This window comes from Molossus molossus, unplaced genomic scaffold (genome assembly GCF_014108415.1).
Source record: "Molossus molossus isolate mMolMol1 unplaced genomic scaffold, mMolMol1.p scaffold_m16_p_4, whole genome shotgun sequence".
NCBI lineage: Eukaryota > Metazoa > Chordata > Mammalia > Chiroptera > Molossidae > Molossus > Molossus molossus.
This window is the reverse complement of record NW_023425377.1, coordinates 66977360-66994766: the sequence shown is the minus strand read 5'-3', so window position 1 is coordinate 66994766 and position 17407 is coordinate 66977360. Positions and strand designations below refer to the sequence as shown.

General features: G+C 55.1%; 1 protein-coding gene across 4 annotated transcripts; it reads left to right on the top strand.

The window, feature by feature from the left end:
- Positions 1 to 4170: 4170 nt before the first annotated feature.
- ARRDC2 (arrestin domain containing 2) lies at positions 4171 to 8917 on the top strand. Of its 4 annotated transcripts, none has more exons than XR_004956503.1 (9): positions 4171 to 4459; positions 4550 to 4616; positions 4825 to 4972; positions 6246 to 6348; positions 6437 to 6693; positions 6835 to 6997; positions 7261 to 7418; positions 7778 to 8295; positions 8548 to 8891. XR_004956503.1 is itself a non-coding variant. In XM_036241227.1 (9 exons), exons 1-8 carry the CDS (start codon positions 4186 to 4188, stop codon positions 7829 to 7831), a joined length of 1224 nt encoding a protein of 407 aa, XP_036097120.1. In that variant the 5' UTR covers positions 4171 to 4185; the 3' UTR covers positions 7832 to 7858; positions 8548 to 8907. The 4 variants fall into 4 exon arrangements, 3 of the variants coding, with proteins under 3 accessions (XP_036097120.1, XP_036097121.1, XP_036097119.1); XM_036241227.1 differs by having other exon boundaries at positions 7778 to 7858; positions 8548 to 8907; XM_036241228.1 differs by lacking the exon at positions 7778 to 8295 and having other exon boundaries at positions 8548 to 8917.
- Positions 8918 to 17407: the final 8490 nt, after the last annotated feature.

Genomic DNA, 17407 nt, shown 5'->3' with positions numbered 1-17407 from the left:
ATCCTTCCCTGTGACCAGCTGGCTTTGCTGAGCACCCACTGGGGGCCAGGCACCAGGGAAGCACGGTCCAGTGGGGGAGTTGACACGGGTGAGGAGGGCTATTCAATCTTATTTGGACATGTATCGAGCACTTGCTGTATGTAAGGACTGTGATGTAAATTATTACAGTGACTTCACCAGAACCTGACAAGGGTAGCATGGGGAAACAGGCTCCGAGAAGTGAAGCCACCTGCCTGGGGCTTCAGAGTGAGGAGGGGTGAGCCAGGACTCAGACCTGGGGACCCACAGGCCTCCATGAAGAACCCACACTTGGTAGAGGACACTTCATGGGGAGCTGGTATGAGTTATGGGAGGTGTGGTGCAATCCTGGGCTTAAAGTGGCCCATTTGGGGTGGGCTAGAAGGGAAGGTTCTGTACACAAGTAGAATCTGAAAGGTCCCTCCAGACCTTGGGCTTAGGGTGCTGAGGTCAGGCAGGGGCCAGGGGCACTTGACAGATGCTGGGTCCTGATGTGGGGGGGGGGAACCCTGGCCCCTAGGGAGGCTAATCTGGGCCCAGCAGAGAGCCCAGGCCCTGGCTGCCTCTGATAAGGCCATGGGCCACCTGGATTACAGAGATAGGTTGGGTGCAAGAGAGAGGGTATGGAGAGGTTCCAGTAGGCGGGGATCAGACCTGGGTTTCAGTTGTGACTCTGCCATCCCTGGGTGCCTCTGGCAGTGGCTGCCCCTCTGGGGGCCTCTGTTTTCCTAATTTGTAAGATACAGTAATGAGGATAGGGCACAGTGGCCGCCCTTGGGTGCACCCAGTCTGATGAAGGAGCCACAGTAAATACATAGCCATCACAAACAGAGATCAGAGCCACAAAGAAATAAGGCCAGAGCATGACCAGGGGACTCTGAGGAGGCGACTTTTGGGCATGGTGGGCTGGTGGGAAAGTGGATCTGGAGAAGGGTGTTCCTAGCAGCAGAACAGCCGGTGCAAAGGCCAGAGGCAAGACCTGAGCTTCAGTAGTTTGGGGAACAACCGGTAGGTCACAGGGGTGGGAGGAGGAGGCGGCTGGGGCAGCACCCAGGGCCAAGGTGCCAGGTAGGAGACGCATGAGACCACAAGGCACAGCCCCAGGATTGCCTCTACTCAGAGCCAGCCACATCCGCCTGTGACTCATCAGAGCCGACCCTACAAATACAGGGCCCGCCCCACGCTGGGGGAGGAGGGTGGCAAAGTCAACAGCGTGGCTGGCGGCACTTCCCCAGGGGCCCGGCACGTCACGGGGGTGGATGCAGAGGACCAGAAAGTCAGCCCCGCGTCCGCATCACATGCACAAGTTCGCAGAGGTGAGAGAGAGAGCAGGGGCACAGGACCACGAGGACGAGCGCCTAGGGGCCGTGGACCCGTGCGGTGTCCCCAGCCAGGTGCGCCGTCCTCGGCCACCCAGGCCCGCACCATGCGCCCCCGCAGGGCGGCGCATACCGCGGTGGGGAGCGGCTGTGTGGCCGGGTGCTGTTGGAGGCGGTGGCACCAATGCGGGTGCGAGCGCTTCTAGTGGCCACCCACCGCCAGGCGGCAACACACTGGCTCGAGGGCCATCAACGCGGTTTCCAGAGACTTCACTGCCACCGAGACATACCTACAGCTGCGGCAGCTGCTGTTCTGAGGTGAGCCGCTCACCCTCCCATCCCATAGCCGGAATCCCCTCGGCACCTTCTCTCCAGGTCTGCGAGTCCCTCTCCTTAAGTCTGAGCACCTCTGTCCAGAGCCAGGAGCCTTTTGACTTAGAGGCCTTGTGTTTGGGTGACCATTCTCAAGAAGTGGGGACCTCCTCCACAGGGTCTGGACATTCACCCACCTACCCCTCCCACTGGGACATTCACCCACCTACCCCCTCCAAAACCCTTTTCCCCCCGGGAACCTCTCCCAGCATCTGGGCACCCCGCTTCCAGAGCCCAGATGCTGTCCATTTAGAGGCTGTGTGGTGGTGGGGTGGAGACCCTCTGTCTGGGGTAATCCCTGGATGGAGCAGGGAGACCCTCCTCTCTGGACCTTAGGATCCTTGTTATCCCCAAGCCTGGGGTCCCTGATTCCCAAAGAAGGCATGTCTGGCTCAGCCAGTGCACCTTCCCACAATTTAGCCTGCAGTGTTTACTGGGCTGAATTGTTCCCTGGGTTGGGGGTTCTGGTGGCATTTACAGGTGAGAGGAAGGAGATTTGGGGAGAGGTCAAATTAGGCTGGGTTTCTTCCCTTGGTGACCCCTGGTGAACCTCAGTTCCCCACTCTCAGGCCACATGGCCAGTCAGGAGCAGAATAGAGGCCACAGAAAGAACTACGGAAGATGTGGGCGACCTTTCCATCTCCTTTCTTAAGCCCATCTGCAAAATATGCATAACAGGAGGCAGCTCAGACCTGGCCTTGCAGCCTGTCCCAACAGCCCCCAGATCAGGGGACTATCCCCTGACCAGGTGTGGAAACCCAGGCGCAGTAGGCATGGGGTGTGGCAGGAAGGCGCCCCAGATGAGCTTCCTTTCTCCTGAAGCTCAAGCGAAATAGGGGCTGGTCTCACCCTACAGTCCTCCTGGTCCCACTCACTGGTGGCTTCCTCAAGGCACTGGAGGGGTGAAGGCTTTCCAGTCTGCTGTGTGACCCTGCCCATCTCTGGGCCTCTGGGGACCCATCTGTAAAAACAGACTGAGGGAAATACTCGCTCATTATGAGTTCTTGTTCCTCCAGAGTCACCTCATCCCCCACCTCTTCCTGTCTTATAGCCTCCTGTCCTCTCTCTCTCTTGGCTCCACTTGGCCCTGACAGAAGGTCCCAACCCCTTATTTCAGCCCCAGAGTCCCCTCCTTTAAGTAAACTCCATGCTGATCACTGAATTAATAGCCTCTGCCCCTCCCTTTGCCTACTCTGACCCCTATCAGGGACTCACCGTGTCTGGTTATGGCCATCTCCCACTGGGGGTGCGGAGGCCTTCAGGGGCATCCCTGAGGGGCCTGAGCCAGATTCAAAGGGATTGCCAAAGTAGGCATGGGTTTGAGCAGCAGTGCACTTTGCTGCCACCAGAGGGCACAAGTGCCCTGCAGATCTAGAGGAGGCAACTCCCGGGTTAGAAACACAATGTACGGTTCTGCTCTGGGGAAACTGAGGTCCAGAGAGGGGTCATCCCCACCCCAAGGTCATACCTCAGCCCTGAACCCAGAGGTGCCTCGAGCTTCCCCTGCAATCGGCTCTGTCTGTGAGGGGACCAGGGCTGGAGGTGCCAGAGTGGGCACTAGGGCTAGGCTGGAAGCTGGGAAAGAAATGTCAGTTGGTAGGAACACTTTGGGCTAAAGTGCTTTAGGCGCAACCGAGTGGCAGTGCGTTGGTGACCCCAGAACAAGGCTCTGGAAGGGGTCCAGTAGGGGCAACACTGTGATTCATGCACAACCCTCTGCTTTGGGGACTGATTTTCTTCCAGCACTGTGTACGTGGGAACCCAGGCTTCAAGAGGTTGTCACTAGTTCAGGGTCACCCAGCTAAGTGGGATTCGAAAGAGGAGAGGAGCAGCAGGTGCCAGGGGGATAGGGAGGCTCTGCTGACTTCCTCCTCTCCCCCCATTGTATAAAGGGGGCAACTGAGGCCCTGGTGACCTAGGCTCTCAGCGCCCAGATTGGGGCCAGATCATTCCACATCTCTCCGGCTCCGGCTGGACATGCCCAGAGTCACGTCTACAAGTAGTGGCAGGTTGATAATTAAGCCAAAGGACTGAATGATCTTTCTGAGTGACCTAAGGTCCAGACCCCGCTTCCTGGCCTCAGTTTCCGCTTTTAATCCCCCCACCCCCCTCCCCCCGGGATCCACGAGAGACCGGGTCTGATCCCCAGTGCTTCAGTTTCACCCCAGGGTCCACGAGGGTGGGGGGCAAGCCAGCTGGGAGTCTGGGAGTTTGTTATTTTGCTCCACGCTTGGGCGGAGCCATGCCTCTCGCGCACCATTGGCGTATTCCCTTCCGGGGCGGGGCGTGTGTCTCGCTCAACCCGCCCTGCGTATATAAGTGGCGGAGGCTGGAAAGAATCTCCGGTCGTCTCTGTGAGCGTTCCTGAGAGCGCCGGTGGGTTCGTGTCCCTGAGGCTGTGGCATTGGCACCTCGCTCCGCCGTGTCAGGGATTCAGGCCGGGGTCTGCGTGCCTAGGGTTTGCATCCCCGGCGCGATGCTGTTCGACAGAGTGAAGGTATTCACGGTGCGGCTGGACAACGCGAGGGCGGGCGCCGATCCCGTGTTCAGCGGCGGCCAGGCCGTAGCCGGCCGGGTCCTGCTGGAACTGGCGGGCCCAGTGCGCGTGGGCTCCCTGAGGCTGCGCGCACGGGGCCGCGCCCACGTGCACTGGAGCGAGTCACGCAGCTCGGGCTCTAGCACCGCGTATACGCAGAGTTACAGCGAGCGTGTGGAGGTCCTGAGCCACCGTACCACACTTATCGGGCCAGGTACGACCCAGGACCCCTGCGTGGGGCATGTGCTGCTCACCCTGGGAACCCCTCAGCCACTGAGCCACCCCCTCTTGCTCCTACCTGCAGACACTGGAGAGATCACCGCACTGCCTGCTGGGTGCCACGAATTCCCATTCAGCTTCCAGCTGCCTCCGTAAGTCATCTGGGGTGCTGGATTGTGGGGGAGTACCCCTAGGTTTGGGACTCCACTGCTCGGTATCTGGGGACCTCTGAGCCCAAAGACTTTCCACTGAGAGGTCCTCAGGAGTGTCTCTGTTCTCTCAAGCCCCCTAAGTCTTTGGGGATCCCCAAACTGCTAGTCTTTGTATCATACTCCCTGAAGCCCCTTCCTTCCACCCCAGGACACTGGTGACGTCATTCGAGGGCAAACACGGCAGTGTCCGATACTGCATCAAGGCCACCCTGCACCGGCCCTGGGTTCCTGCCCGCCGGGCAAGGAAGGTGTTTACTGTTATCGAGCCTGTGGACATCAACACGCCTGCCCTGCTGGTGTGTGGCTGGCTGCCCCTAGGGAGGTGGGATGATAGCACAGGGGCCTCGCTGCTGGGTGACTCCACCTGACTCCTCACCCCTTTACAAAGTTTCATAAAGTGCAGGTCACAGTTGGGCCCTGGCAGGGAGGGAGGCAGGCAAGGGAATGTCTGTTGAGTCAGTGTAGCCTGGTGCAAATCCAGCTGCACCAATTTGCTCTACGGCTCAGGGGAATTATCTCACCCTCCCTGAGCCTCATATACCCTGTCTGTGACATAGGCACAGCCAGGTGCAAAATAACGGCTTGCTGACTGACCAGTGTTCTTAGTGGTTAGAGCATCCACCCAAGGACCGAAGGGTTGAGGATTCGATTCCCAGTCAAGGGCACCTACCTGGGTTGCAGGTTTGATCCTGGCCTGGTCAGGGTGTGTGTGAGAGGCAACCAATTGATTTGTCTTTCTTACATTGGTGTTTCTCTCTCTCTCTCTCTCTCTCTCTCTCTCTCATTCCCTCCCTCCCTTCCACTCTCTAAAAAACAAAAATCAGTAGAACTCAGCTGGTGTGGCTCAGTTGGTTGAGCATCATTCTATGCACTAAGCAGTCCCTGGTTCGATATCCAGTCAGGGCACATGCCCAGGTTTTGGACTCAGTCCCCAGTAGGGGGTGTGTAGGAGGCATCCAGTCCAATGTTCTCTCTTAGCGATGTTTCTGTCTCTGTCTCCTTCTCCCTTCCTCTCTCTAAAAATCAATAAAAGCATATTTTTAGCCTGGCCGGTGTGGCTCAGTGGTTGAGCATTGACCCATGCACCAAGAGGTCACCAGTTTGATTTCTGGTCAGGTCACATGCCCAGGTTGTGGGCCCGATCCCCAGTGGGGGGCATTCAGGGGGTGGCCAATCGATGTTCTCTCTCAGTGATGTTTCTGTCTCTCCCTCTCCCTTCCTCTCTCTAAAAACCAATAAAGAAAAAAATTAAGAATCTTAAAAAAAAAAAAAAAAAGCAAATGTATTTTTAAAATCAGTGGAAAAAATATCCTTGGGTGAGGATTAACCAAAAAAATAAAAATAAATAATGGCTTGTTGAGCACTAATTTCACACTAAGAACTGGCTTGCTCATTTCATTTTCCCCTTAATGGGATGGGTCATATTCCTAGATCCACTTTACAGGTATTTCCTAGATTGTTAAAAAGAAACTAGGAAACTGGGTCCTGCCCCAAGTCTTCCCTCAGCTGGGGATAGTTTGGAAGTTCCACAAAGTGACCCATTTATGTCCTTTTCCTCCACCCTGTCAGGCCCCTCAAGCAGGAGCTCGGGAGAAGGTTGCCCGATCCTGGTACAGTTACCATGGCCTCGTCTCCCTTTCGGCCAAGATCGATCGCAAGGGCTACACACCAGGTAGCAGGCAGGAGCAGACGGATTGGGAGGAGGGCCAGTGCGAGGTCTGCAGGTGGGGAAACTGAGGCCCTACCACTTCCTGTTTCAGGTGAGGTAATCCCTGTGTTCGCTGAGATTGACAACAGCTCCACACGGCCAGTGCTGCCTCGGGCAGTTGTGGTCCAGACGCAGACGTTCATGGCACGAGGTGCCCGCAAGCAGAAGCGCACAGTGGTGGCCAGTCTCTCGGGCGAACCTGTGGGCCCGGGGCGGCGGGTGCTGTGGCAGGGCCGGGCACTTCGGATCCCCCCTGTGGGCCCTTCCATCCTGCACTGCCGAGTGCTGCACGTGGACTACACCCTCAAGGTAGAGTATCATAGGAAGCAAGGGGCTTGCATCTGCTCTGTCCCTAGATAGGGTCCAGCCAAAGCTGGAGCTGGGACTTCTTGGTACAGAAAGGTGTGACAAGGCTGCCTGAGCACCCTCCATTGTGGCTTCTTCCTCCAGGTCTGTGTGGACATTCCGGGCACATCCAAGTTGCTCCTGGAGCTGCCGCTGGTCATTGGCACTGTCCCCCTGCACCCTTTTGGCAGCCGCTCATCCAGCGTGGGCAGCCATACCAGCTTCCTGCTAGACTGGGGTCTGGGGACCCTGCCAGAGCGAGCTGAGGGTGAGTGCCCCATTTTGGTGTCCCCAGGGGTGGATAGTAGAGAGGCAGTGCCAGGCCAACATGCCCTCCCAAACCTAATGTCCCCATCTGTAATAGTGCACAGTAATGATCACATTGACAACCATGGGTCCCCCAAGAATCTCAGCCTGAGGACACATAGCCTCACAGCCCAGAACAGGCACAAGTAGGCTCCTAGTCATTGTCCCCAATTCCAGGGCTCCCTTCCCACTCACCACCGTCACCCCCTCGGCTCTCACTTCCAGCCCCTCCAGAGTATTCAGAGGTGGTGGCAGATGACGTGGCAGCCGTGGAGCAGAGCCCCTTCCCACTACCGCAGGAGGACTCCAGCGTGAGCCTTGGAGGCCCCTTCTTCGCCTATATCCAAGAGTTCCGCTACCGCCCTCCACCCCTGTACTCTGAGGTGAGCTTGGGGATCCCAGAAGCTCCTATGCCTTTCCAGGCCTTGGGAGCTGAGATGGGGGCGGGGGGGACACAGGAGTTTTAAATGTTGATGAAACAGGGTGGGGGGTTGGATAGGAGGGATAGGGAGGAGGCTGTCTGCGGGGAAAAGGAGAAACATCTGTAACAAAAATAAATTAATTAATTTAAAAAGAATGTCAGAAGCAGTGGGGGAAAATATGTTGATGACACTCCTATATACTCAGGGCCTGAACCAGCATGGAGCCCCAGTCTGCTCTAGGGGTTGGAGACTATCAGGACCAAAAGAGGTGTTTCTGAGTCTCCAGTGCCCCCGAGCCCTGATGGGTTTGTTTTCCTCAGGAGGATCCAAACCCACCCTCCGAAGCCATGAGGCCACGCTGCATGACCTGCTGAGCGGAAGTGGAAACCTCCAGGGATGAGGTTGCACACGTGCTTCCAGCCACCATGGCCAGGGGGAGTGGCTGGATCAAGGGCAGACCAGCCTGACCGCATTGAATTGGAGAAATCAAATCTTGGAATGGGGCAGGGCAGTTCACACAGGACAGCGGAAGAGCCAGTCTGGCACCTGACTTATCTGGTCCTTGTAAGGCATCAAATGCCTGGTGCAGGATCTGAGCGGCTGTTGAAGCTGCCTGTGCTGGCCAGCGGCAGGGCTGGGGTTCCCCCAGGAGCTTCCGAGCTGGGAGAGACACAGCCAGACATAAATACTTCCTGTTTTGTGGGACCAGAGGAAGGCCTGGAAGAGTCCAGGGAGAAAGCAGAGAAAACTTCCTGGAGGAAAGGGCACTTTACCCGAAGCTTTGGCATATGAATAAGAGCTCAGAAGACAGGCAAACAAGAAGGAGAAGTGGGACAAGGTCAGAGCTGAGTGATGTTTGGAGACTGTCCCCTTCATCTTGGAACTGGGGTTCAGAGGGCAAGAGCCTCAGTTTAGGTCACACTGCAGGACCCAGCAGGCGAGAGGGCCCAGGGACCGACCAGGCATTCAGGGAGGCAGGTTATGGGAGCTCTGTGGGACCTGCGGGTGGCAGGGGCAGCAGCTCCAGCATCCGAAACCTCTGAAAGCTGGAGATTTCTACCCCAGGCAGGACTGTCTTTGGCTTTTCCAGGCAGTATAGACACAGTATGGCCCAGAAATCCTGGTTCAGAGCGGGACAGACAAGACCTGCAACACAACTTGCAAGTGAAAATGTGGGGTGCTGGTTCAAGGAGTATTAAGAATTTCAAGGTAATGACAGTAGAACATTCAACCAGACCTTGGGACAGAGGTCAGCCTCGGGTGACACAGCAGGGCCAGTGAGCTTCTGGAGACCCTTGTGTCCCAGAGTGACAAATCAGAAGGCTAGACAAGCCCCCAACTGCAGAGTCCTGGCCCTGGCTGGGGCAGATTCCCAGCCTGGGTCTCAGCATTTCTAAGCCTTAAATCTTTCTCTTTTGTACAATTATTTTTAAAAAAATAAAAGTGTGGAGGAAGAGACTAGGCTTATTGGTTTATCTTCCTCCAGCTGCCGAGGAAGCCACAGTGGCCTTGACCACCATCCTGGGTCAGGATCTTGGATTGAATTCCAGGCGAAAGAGGGTTGATGGGCCCATTGTCCAGAAGGGAAAATGAGGCACAGGGACACATAGGGAGGCTGATCTCAGGTTGGAACGAGACCCCCACGCCCCATACTACTCCCCTAGAGCAATCAGGTCTGGGAACGTGAATGGTGAAGGAGGGGCAGAGGTCTCCTCGGTCCTCAGCAACTGGAGAGGGAGAGGCTGGGCTGGACAGGGTTCTGGGTTGCAGGAGGATTCTGACGATCTGAGTCTGGGCTCTTTTTGTTTTTATTGAGGTACAATTCATATACCATAAAGTGAACCATTTTAAAGTAAACAATTCTGTAGTGTTCAGCACATTCACACTATTGTGCAACCATCACCTCTGTCTAGTTTCAGAATATTATCTGGTTTCAGAACATCTCATCAACCCCAAAGGAGACCCCATCCCCATTAGCAGTCACTCCCCAGCTCCTGGCAACCGCGAATCTGCTTCCTGTCTCAATGGATTTGCCTGTTCTGAATATTTCATATAGATGGGATCACACACTATGTGACCTTTTGTGTCTGACTTCTCAGCATGTTTTCAAGGTTCATCCACATTATAACATGTGTCAACACTTCACTCCTTTTTTTTTGTTAACCCTCACCCGAGGATATTTATCCATTGATTTTTAGAGTAGGGAGAGGGGGAGAGAGAGAGAGAGAAACATTGATGTGAGAGAGACTCATCAATTGATTGCTTCCTGCACGACCCTGGGGCCGGGGATTGAGCCTACAACCCCAGTTCATGCTCTTGACCAGAATCAAACCCGAGACCCTTCGGGCCACAGGATGACTCTCTAACCATTGAGCAAAACTATTTGAGTGGTTGGACATTTGAGTAGTTTCCACATTTTGGCACTTATGACTGACTAGAGCTTGTGTGGACCAATGTGTATAGGATTTGGTGTTAAGGCAGCTGGAGTGGTGGGAGGTTGTCACTTTCCTGGTGTTGCAGGTATGGAAAATGAGTCCAATAGAGTGAGGGGACTCACCCAGGATCCCACAGTAGGGACTGATGGAGCTACCATTCAAAATGGCCCCTGGACTTAGGAGGCCACGCCCCATAGGCCATGTGACATCCCACTTGGGGCTCTAGAGAGACTGCGCTCAGGCTCTGCCTCAGACTCCGAGGCCCTGCCCCTCCGGGCAAGGCCCATTGAAAACCCTGGTCTGACTCCTAGGCTGTAACCACCAGCAGGCAGAAGGCGGTGAAAACTAACTGGCAGCTCAGGGTGGTCATTGATGGTGCTGAGGGGCAGGGATGAGGACATGGAGGGGTGGGGGGGTTAAAATCTAGGGACTTGACATTGGAAGACCTGGGTTGAACTTATGTTCTCTGTGTGACCATGGGCAGGGCACTTGCTTCTGAGCCTTAGTTTCTCCATCTGAGCCTCTGGGACACCTCCCTTCCACAGCCTCCAACACCCCTTTTCCTGATCTGAGTTTGGGCCTGGTTTCCAGCTGCTCCTGCTCCTGGGGTCCACCCAGCACTCCCTGTCCATCAGCATCTGCTCTGGGCAGCTGACCTGGCACCCAGCTCTGAGCATACCAGACTTGACGGTCCCTGAGACTAGGACCAGGGGAGAGCTTTCCACAGCATAGTCACTCAGACTCCAAATTGGCAGCCTCGAGGGGATGAGTTCCCCATTGCCCAGGGTGTGCAAGACCCAAGATCCCAGTTTCCCAAACTGAGACGAGTCCAAGGTGTTTATTGCAACAGCAAATGTGGGTACAGTTCTATAAAAGGTTGTCCCAGCAAGCTTGGGAAGACAAGCCACCTCCTGTCCCCAGGACTCCTGAGTCTGCAACTGTGGGGAACCTGATCTCTAAAGGGGATGGATTTTCTGGTTAAGATAAATGACAACCAGAATGCAGCTGACTCAGGCAGTCCAGAATCCAGGGAACTCCCTGACCACAGGGAGGGGCCCATAGGACATAGAGGAGAGTGGCCAAATACTCTCCTAAAATAAAATCCCACCCCTCCCCAGGCTCCTAAGACCTCCCACCTATCTCTCCTTCCAGCTCCTTTTCCATCCCTGGCACCCATTCAGAGTCTGTCTTTGTCTCTCACTGTTGTCTCAGTCTTTCTCACTCACTATCTCTGTCTCTGTCTCTTGCTCACTGCCTCTCTTGGTTATCATCTCTCTCAGTCTTGGACTTTTTTTTTTTTTTTTTGCGTTTATCTTCAGATAGAGCGGGAGGGAGAGAGGGAGGAAGAGAGAGAGAGAAACATTGATGTGAGAGAGACACATCGAGTGGCTGCCACCCACACAACCCTAACCTGGTTGACTGCAACCAAGGTACATGCCCTTAGCGGGAACCGAACCTAGGTCTCTCTGGTCCATGAACCTATGCTCTAACCACTGAGCAAAACCGGCCAGGGCCAGTCTCTAACTCTTTAACTATCTTCCTGTCTCTTATTGTCTTTGTGCCCCTGTCTCTATCTTTCACCATGTCTGCATCTCTGTCTCTCTCACTCACTACCTCTCTGTCTGTCTCTGACTCACCATCTCTCTCTAGGTCGCCATCTTTCTGTCTCTGTCTGTCTCTGACCCTTTCACCATCTCTGTCACTGCTGTGGCTGGGCCAGGCCCAGGACACGGGTGACAGGCAGGCAGAGCTTCCACTGCTTGTTTTCCTGCCCTTGCTGGCAGGGAGCCCAGCGGGGCTGCTGTTCAGGAATCTTTCTGCCACCCTGCTCCAGCCACCAGGCACAAGCCACCACTGGCCTCTCCTCCCGGCACATTCTGTCCTGAGCAGGCTGTGCTGAGGGTGGACAGGATGGGGCACAAGTTCCTGCTGGGCTCCAGTTACAGAACAACTAGTCCTAGCGGCCCTGCTCCCCACCAAGGCTGCCTCCTGATGCCTCCCCTTCCTGCTTGGGGCTTAGATCTTCCTGAATGGGGCCCCTCTGCCAGCTCATCCCCACCTAGAGCTTTGCACCTGCTGTGCCTTTCGCCCAGAGCTCCCTCTCCCCATATCTCCTCGTGGCCTTCTCTCCTGCAGGCCTCAGATCACACATCGCCTCCTAAGGACATTCTTCTGTTCTCTAGGCCAGAGCACCTCTGTGGTCCCCCACCCTTGCCTGATACATTTGCTTCCTGATCTTTCCCCACACCCAGAGTTATATATTACTTGTTTGTTGTTGTGGTTTCTGTTACTCCAGAGCCCTGTTGCATCCCCAACTCCGGGCCCAGAGTAGTTGCTCGGTGAATAGTTCAGAATTGATGTCATTTCCTCCAAAAGTTTAGCTCTGCCAAAGCTGCCCAGGCTCATTCACTCAGCTCCCCATCCTCCTCAGCCTGCCTGACCTTGCTGCTGCTGCTGCTCCCTGCCGCCCCCTGCTGTTCCCTTTACCCCTGTACTGTTCCCTGAACCCACAATCTCCCAGCCCTCCAGCCTTTGCCCAAGGAGTCCTCAACCAGATGCACCTTTCCCAGCACGGGGCTGGGTCTCTCTGTCTCGTAGGCCCATAGGGCTGTAAACACAGGACAGCCCTAAAGCGCGCGCGCGCACACACACACACACACAAACACACACATGCGTATACAAATGTAGAGACACAGAATTGGGCCAGTTAACTCAGGCACGTGTGCATCAAGAATGCTAACAGCTGTCCAAACAGGTACAATAGCGATGACCATGCTCACCTCAGTGCTGGGCACCCACAGCCCTGGTTGAGGGTTTGAGGGGTGTTCATGTGCAGAGTCCACCCACTCCAGTAGAAGTGGTTGAGGCCTTCATGTTACAGGTGGATCCAGGACATGGGATTGAACCTATGCCAGGGTGTACACAGACTTGTCCACATGGCCTCGGCCCTCACTTTTCCTGCCCTGGAGTCTTCCCCACCTTACTATTATTATTATTTTTAATCCTCACCTGAGGATATTTTTCCATTTATCTTCAGATAGAGTGGGAGGGGCAGAGGGAGAGAGAGAAACATCAACATGAGAGAGACACATTGACTGGTTGCCTCCCACATGATCCCAATCTGGGCTGGGGACCTAACTACAACTGAGGTACATGCCCTTGACTGGAATGGAACCCGTGACTCCTTGGTCCATGGGCTGCTCTAACTGCTGAACCAAACTGGCCAGGGCTCCCCACCTTACTTTTGATGTTCAAGTAAGGCCAGGAAAGTCCCCGGGAAGCATCGGGCTGGGCAAGTGGCCCAGGACTAATGGGTGACTCAGCAGGTGGCCATCGGTGCCTGCCACACTGGGCAGCTGTCTGGGGGATTCACAGTGAACAACAATGAAGGAGGGGGGCCACAGGATAAACAGGGCCTTCCCCCCATAGCAGGGGGGAGGGGAGGACACCTTTGTGTCTCAGCACCTCAACCCAGCTGAGCCTGACTCACAGGTGAGAAAATGGAGGCGCAGAGCACAGGTGACTTGTCCAAAGCCATCCCAGCTGGGATGGGGCAGGTAGGAACCTCCAGGTGTGGGGGCAGCTACTCTCCCTGCCTGCCTTCAGTGAGCAAAAGGAGCCACGTGCACTTCCGAGCTTCAGGTGTGGACATGTGACCAAATCTGATCAATTAGAGCCTTTGTCACCACAGACACAGGAATTGGTTCAGGGATGGGCACGTGACTTTGGCTGAGCCAATCATTCTGGGATTTGGGGAACTCCCTGCAGGCAGTGATAGGCCTGGACGTGATGATGGGCCATCTTGCCACCATGACAAGGACAGGAGAACAGAGTCCCAAGAAATTGTGGTGGAATCCACAGACACCTCCAGCCCCATGGAGTCAGGGTGGAGTCAGAGGGAAGGATGGGGACTGGTGGGTCCTGGGACAGCTTCCAAGAGGGGAGGACATTGGAGTTGGGGCTTTGATGGATGAAGAGGGGTTCTCCAGGGAGCTAGGCATTCCAGGTGGAGAGAATAACCTGTGCAGCCACATCAGGCAAGACAGAGCTATCTGGGCTGGAATACAGAGGGGGCAGCCGCAGTCATGTTTGTTTATTTGCTCCTAGGCTGCGTGCCCCCCCACCAGCCCCTGAGGGTGGGACCAGGTCTATTTTGTTTGCTACTGATGCTCCATTAATGTTTGTGACGTAGGTGGTCCCTCTTTTGGGAACATAGATGGGGGAGATGATGAATAAGAGGTTGCATCCACCAGGCAGGAAAGCCTGCGGCTGTGTGGAGGTGACCCCCCGAGCCTAGGAGCCACAGTACAGGCAGAGGGGTGATTCCCTATCTGGAAACCGCTGACCCCAGGCACAGTGCTCCAGAGGAAGGCAGCTTAGAGCTCAAGGTGTAGATTCCGGTCACCACTTCTTTCTTCCTGCGTGACCCTGGGCTAGTGGCAGCACCTCTCTGAGCCCCAGTTTACTTATCTGGAACCTGATCTCACTGTAGGACAGGGTCGTAGTGGACACAGAAACGGTGCAAGGTCTGTCGGGCTGGATGGGGGCGGGCCCTGAGGCAGTGCAGGGAGAGTCAGGCTTCCAGAACACTGGTCAGCAGCTCTCAGCCTCTGCAAACAGGAGCAGCGCTTCCGGAGCTTCCTCGCGATGCAGCGATGGGAAGGGGCTGGTTTTCAGGTGGCCCGGAAAGAGGCGGTGCTGACAGTGTGCACCTGAGGGCTGTGTGTCGGCTTTGCTGGTGAAGCTGCCCAGAGGTGTGTGTGTACACATGTGTTATAAGTACCTCACATGTGGGTTTACACATCGCAGCCACTGTGGGAAGCAGATGTGCATTGCTCTGTGCCCGGCAAGTCTGGGTTTGGTGTCTGCGTGGGTGTCGGTCAGCAGTGGATGGCAGAGTGTGCTGCCCACTGCAGGCCTGTGCTGACATGGGCTGGTTTGTGCTCCCAGGTGCTAGCAGATAGGAGCCTGTGTGGCCACCCTCAGGTCTCTGTCAGCTGCCAATGGTCACTCTAAACTCCATCTCTTCCCTGTTCCAAACCCACCATGACTCCTCTTGGTCCCCAAGGCCCTGCATGGTCCCTGTGATCCTCCCATCCTCCTTGCCTTCCATCTGCCCATCTACTCATCACTCAGCCTCCAGCCCACTTGCCTTCTTGCTGTCCCTTGAGGCTGCCAAATAGATTCCTACCTCAGGGCATTTGCACCTGCTGTGCCCACTGGCCAGGCTACTCTTCCCTCTCTTCCTGTCCATCTATCTCTCAGGCCTCAGAATAATGGCCTTGCATGAGTCATCCCCCTCATGATTCTCAGCTGCCCCTGCCCTGCCCCAAGTCTGAACCACAGGCCCCCGCTTTGACTTCATCTGCATCCTAACATGGGTGGCCTCCCTCTGTAAGCCTCCGTTTATTCTTCTGCAAACTGGGACCAATTTTGGTTTGGCCTCACTTGCCCAGTCATTCAGAGAGTGGAAAAGCCTGGATTCAAACCTAGGTTGGTCTAATCTCAGAGTCTTTGTCCTTATCCCATCAAGTGGGAGAAATACTTGAGGGCCAGGGAGGTCTGGGGTCACTCAGCCATGGAGGCCAGATGAGGCCAAACTAGAGCCTCCTGCGTGTTCCTGGATGCCTTTCTCTTATTGACAAACTTCTACTCATCCTTCAAAACCTTACCTCTAATACCCCCCTTTCACTGACCCCATCTTGCCCCATTGGCTGAAGGCATTTGTATCTGCCTGTCAGGTCTGAGGCCTCTCAGGAGCCCAGCAGCGCCCAGCCAGAGACACGAGCCCATGTTTCCCACATGCTGACTTTCCGGAGCTGGCCCAGGGGCCGCTGCCAGGCCTAATCCCCAGGAAGTGCCTCCTGCTAGCGCATTACCCTCAGGACCTGCCAAGCTCTGTGGTTTGAAAGGGCAGGCAATGTGGTCCAGAGAGACCCGGGTTCGGTTCCTGCTAAGGGCACGTACCTCGGTTGCAGTTTGTCCCCGGCCCTGGTTGGGTCGTGCGGGTGGCAACCACTCGACGTGTCCCTTTCATGTCGATGTTTCTCTCTCTTTCTCTCTCTCTCCCTCCCCTCTATCTGAACAAATAAATGTAAAAATGTCCTCTGGTGAGGATTAAATAAATAAATAATAAATAAATAAATAAATAAATAAATAAATAAATAAATAAATAAATAAAAGGGTAGGCAAGACATTTCACTTGACCCAGAGGCCCATGTGTTTTGGGAACTTTCCTGCCCAGGCCAGTGATCCTACTGGCCTCAGCTCACGTCAGCTCCATGCCAGGCTGCTTCACCTGTGGAACAGACCAGAGATATTCCAAGGCGCAGGCAGTGCTGTGGACGTTTTTGCTGATGTCTCAGTGCTCCAATCCAGGGCTGCCATGGGGACTGAAACAAAGCTCAGCTCCCTTGCACACCCTCCTCAAAGGCCATGAGGTCCCATGGGCCCAGCCCCCACAGCCTACGTCACAACACCTCATGGCCTTTGCTCACGCTGTTCCTTCTGCCCAGATAGCCCTTCCCTCACTCCCCACAAGACCCCCCCTTCTCCTCTTTCGGGTCTCAGTCCAAACATCCCCTCCTCAGAGGCTCATCGGCCTCCCTGACCAAAGCTGCCCCATTTTCTCTCTCAGCTCTTCCCCTGTGCTTCCCGATTTCATAATTAGAGCATGTGGATGGTTCACTGCCGTCCTCGGCCTCCCTCTGTAATGGGAGCTCTGAGAGAGCAGAGTGCAGGCTGCAGGGACCCAGAGCACGTCTCCCCAAGGGAGATGGTCCCTGCCTCACCTCTGGACCCTAATCTTTGCAATCTCCCTCCCCCAGAGCCTGCTTGGGGTTTGGGTGGTGGGGGGAGAACGGCAGACCCTGCTCAGCTATCCGTGCACTGGCCTCGCCCATGAACCTCTCAGAGCACCTTTCCTTCCAGACTCCAGGTCCATATTCTAGCCACCTGAACCCACAGCATGGATGGAAGTCCAAGGTCACAGAGATTCTGTCCCTGTATCCATGCTTCGCTCCCTCTTCAGACATAGCTCCCCATCTCCCTCCGGAGAAAGTCCAGTTCTGCAGCTCAGAGTTTCTGGTCCTGCCCAGAGGTGTGGGATCCTTCCTTTCTCCTTTGCCTAATTCTCAGTTACCCTTTGTATCTTGTCTTGGTTGGTTTCCCAGTATTGACTGTTCACACAATCTCAAGACATATGAACTGCTGTCAGAGACCAAACCTTCACTGCACTGAGCATGTCAGCATTTGGGGTTAAGTGTGACTCTTACAGAGTGAAGGGACTCTGCACATTATGCAAACACCACGCACCCCTGAGCCCATTGTTTGCAAAGTGTATGAACACCATGGACAACTGACCACTAACAGGATACTGAATACAGTACAGGGGACAGGGACTGCACAAGAGCTTAGAAGAGGAATCAGCAAACTTTTTCTATAAATAGCCAGATAATTAATATTTGAGGTTTTGGAAGCCATGTTGTCTCTGATTATAACTATTCAGCTCTGGTC

What these genes read in the sequence shown, in the direction of transcription:
- ARRDC2 (XM_036241227.1), top strand. Translation starts at nt 4,186, where the DNA reads ATGCTGTTCGACAGAGTGAAGGTATTCACGGTGCGGCTGGACAACGCG. An exon ending in TTCAGCTTCCAGCTGCCTCC is followed by an intron (nt 4,617 to 4,824) that starts GTAAGTCATCTG and finishes CTTCCACCCCAG; the next exon opens with GACACTGGTGACGTCATTCG. An exon ending in CCTGCCAGAGCGAGCTGAGG is followed by an intron (nt 6,998 to 7,260) that starts GTGAGTGCCCCA and finishes TCTCACTTCCAG; the next exon opens with CCCCTCCAGAGTATTCAGAG.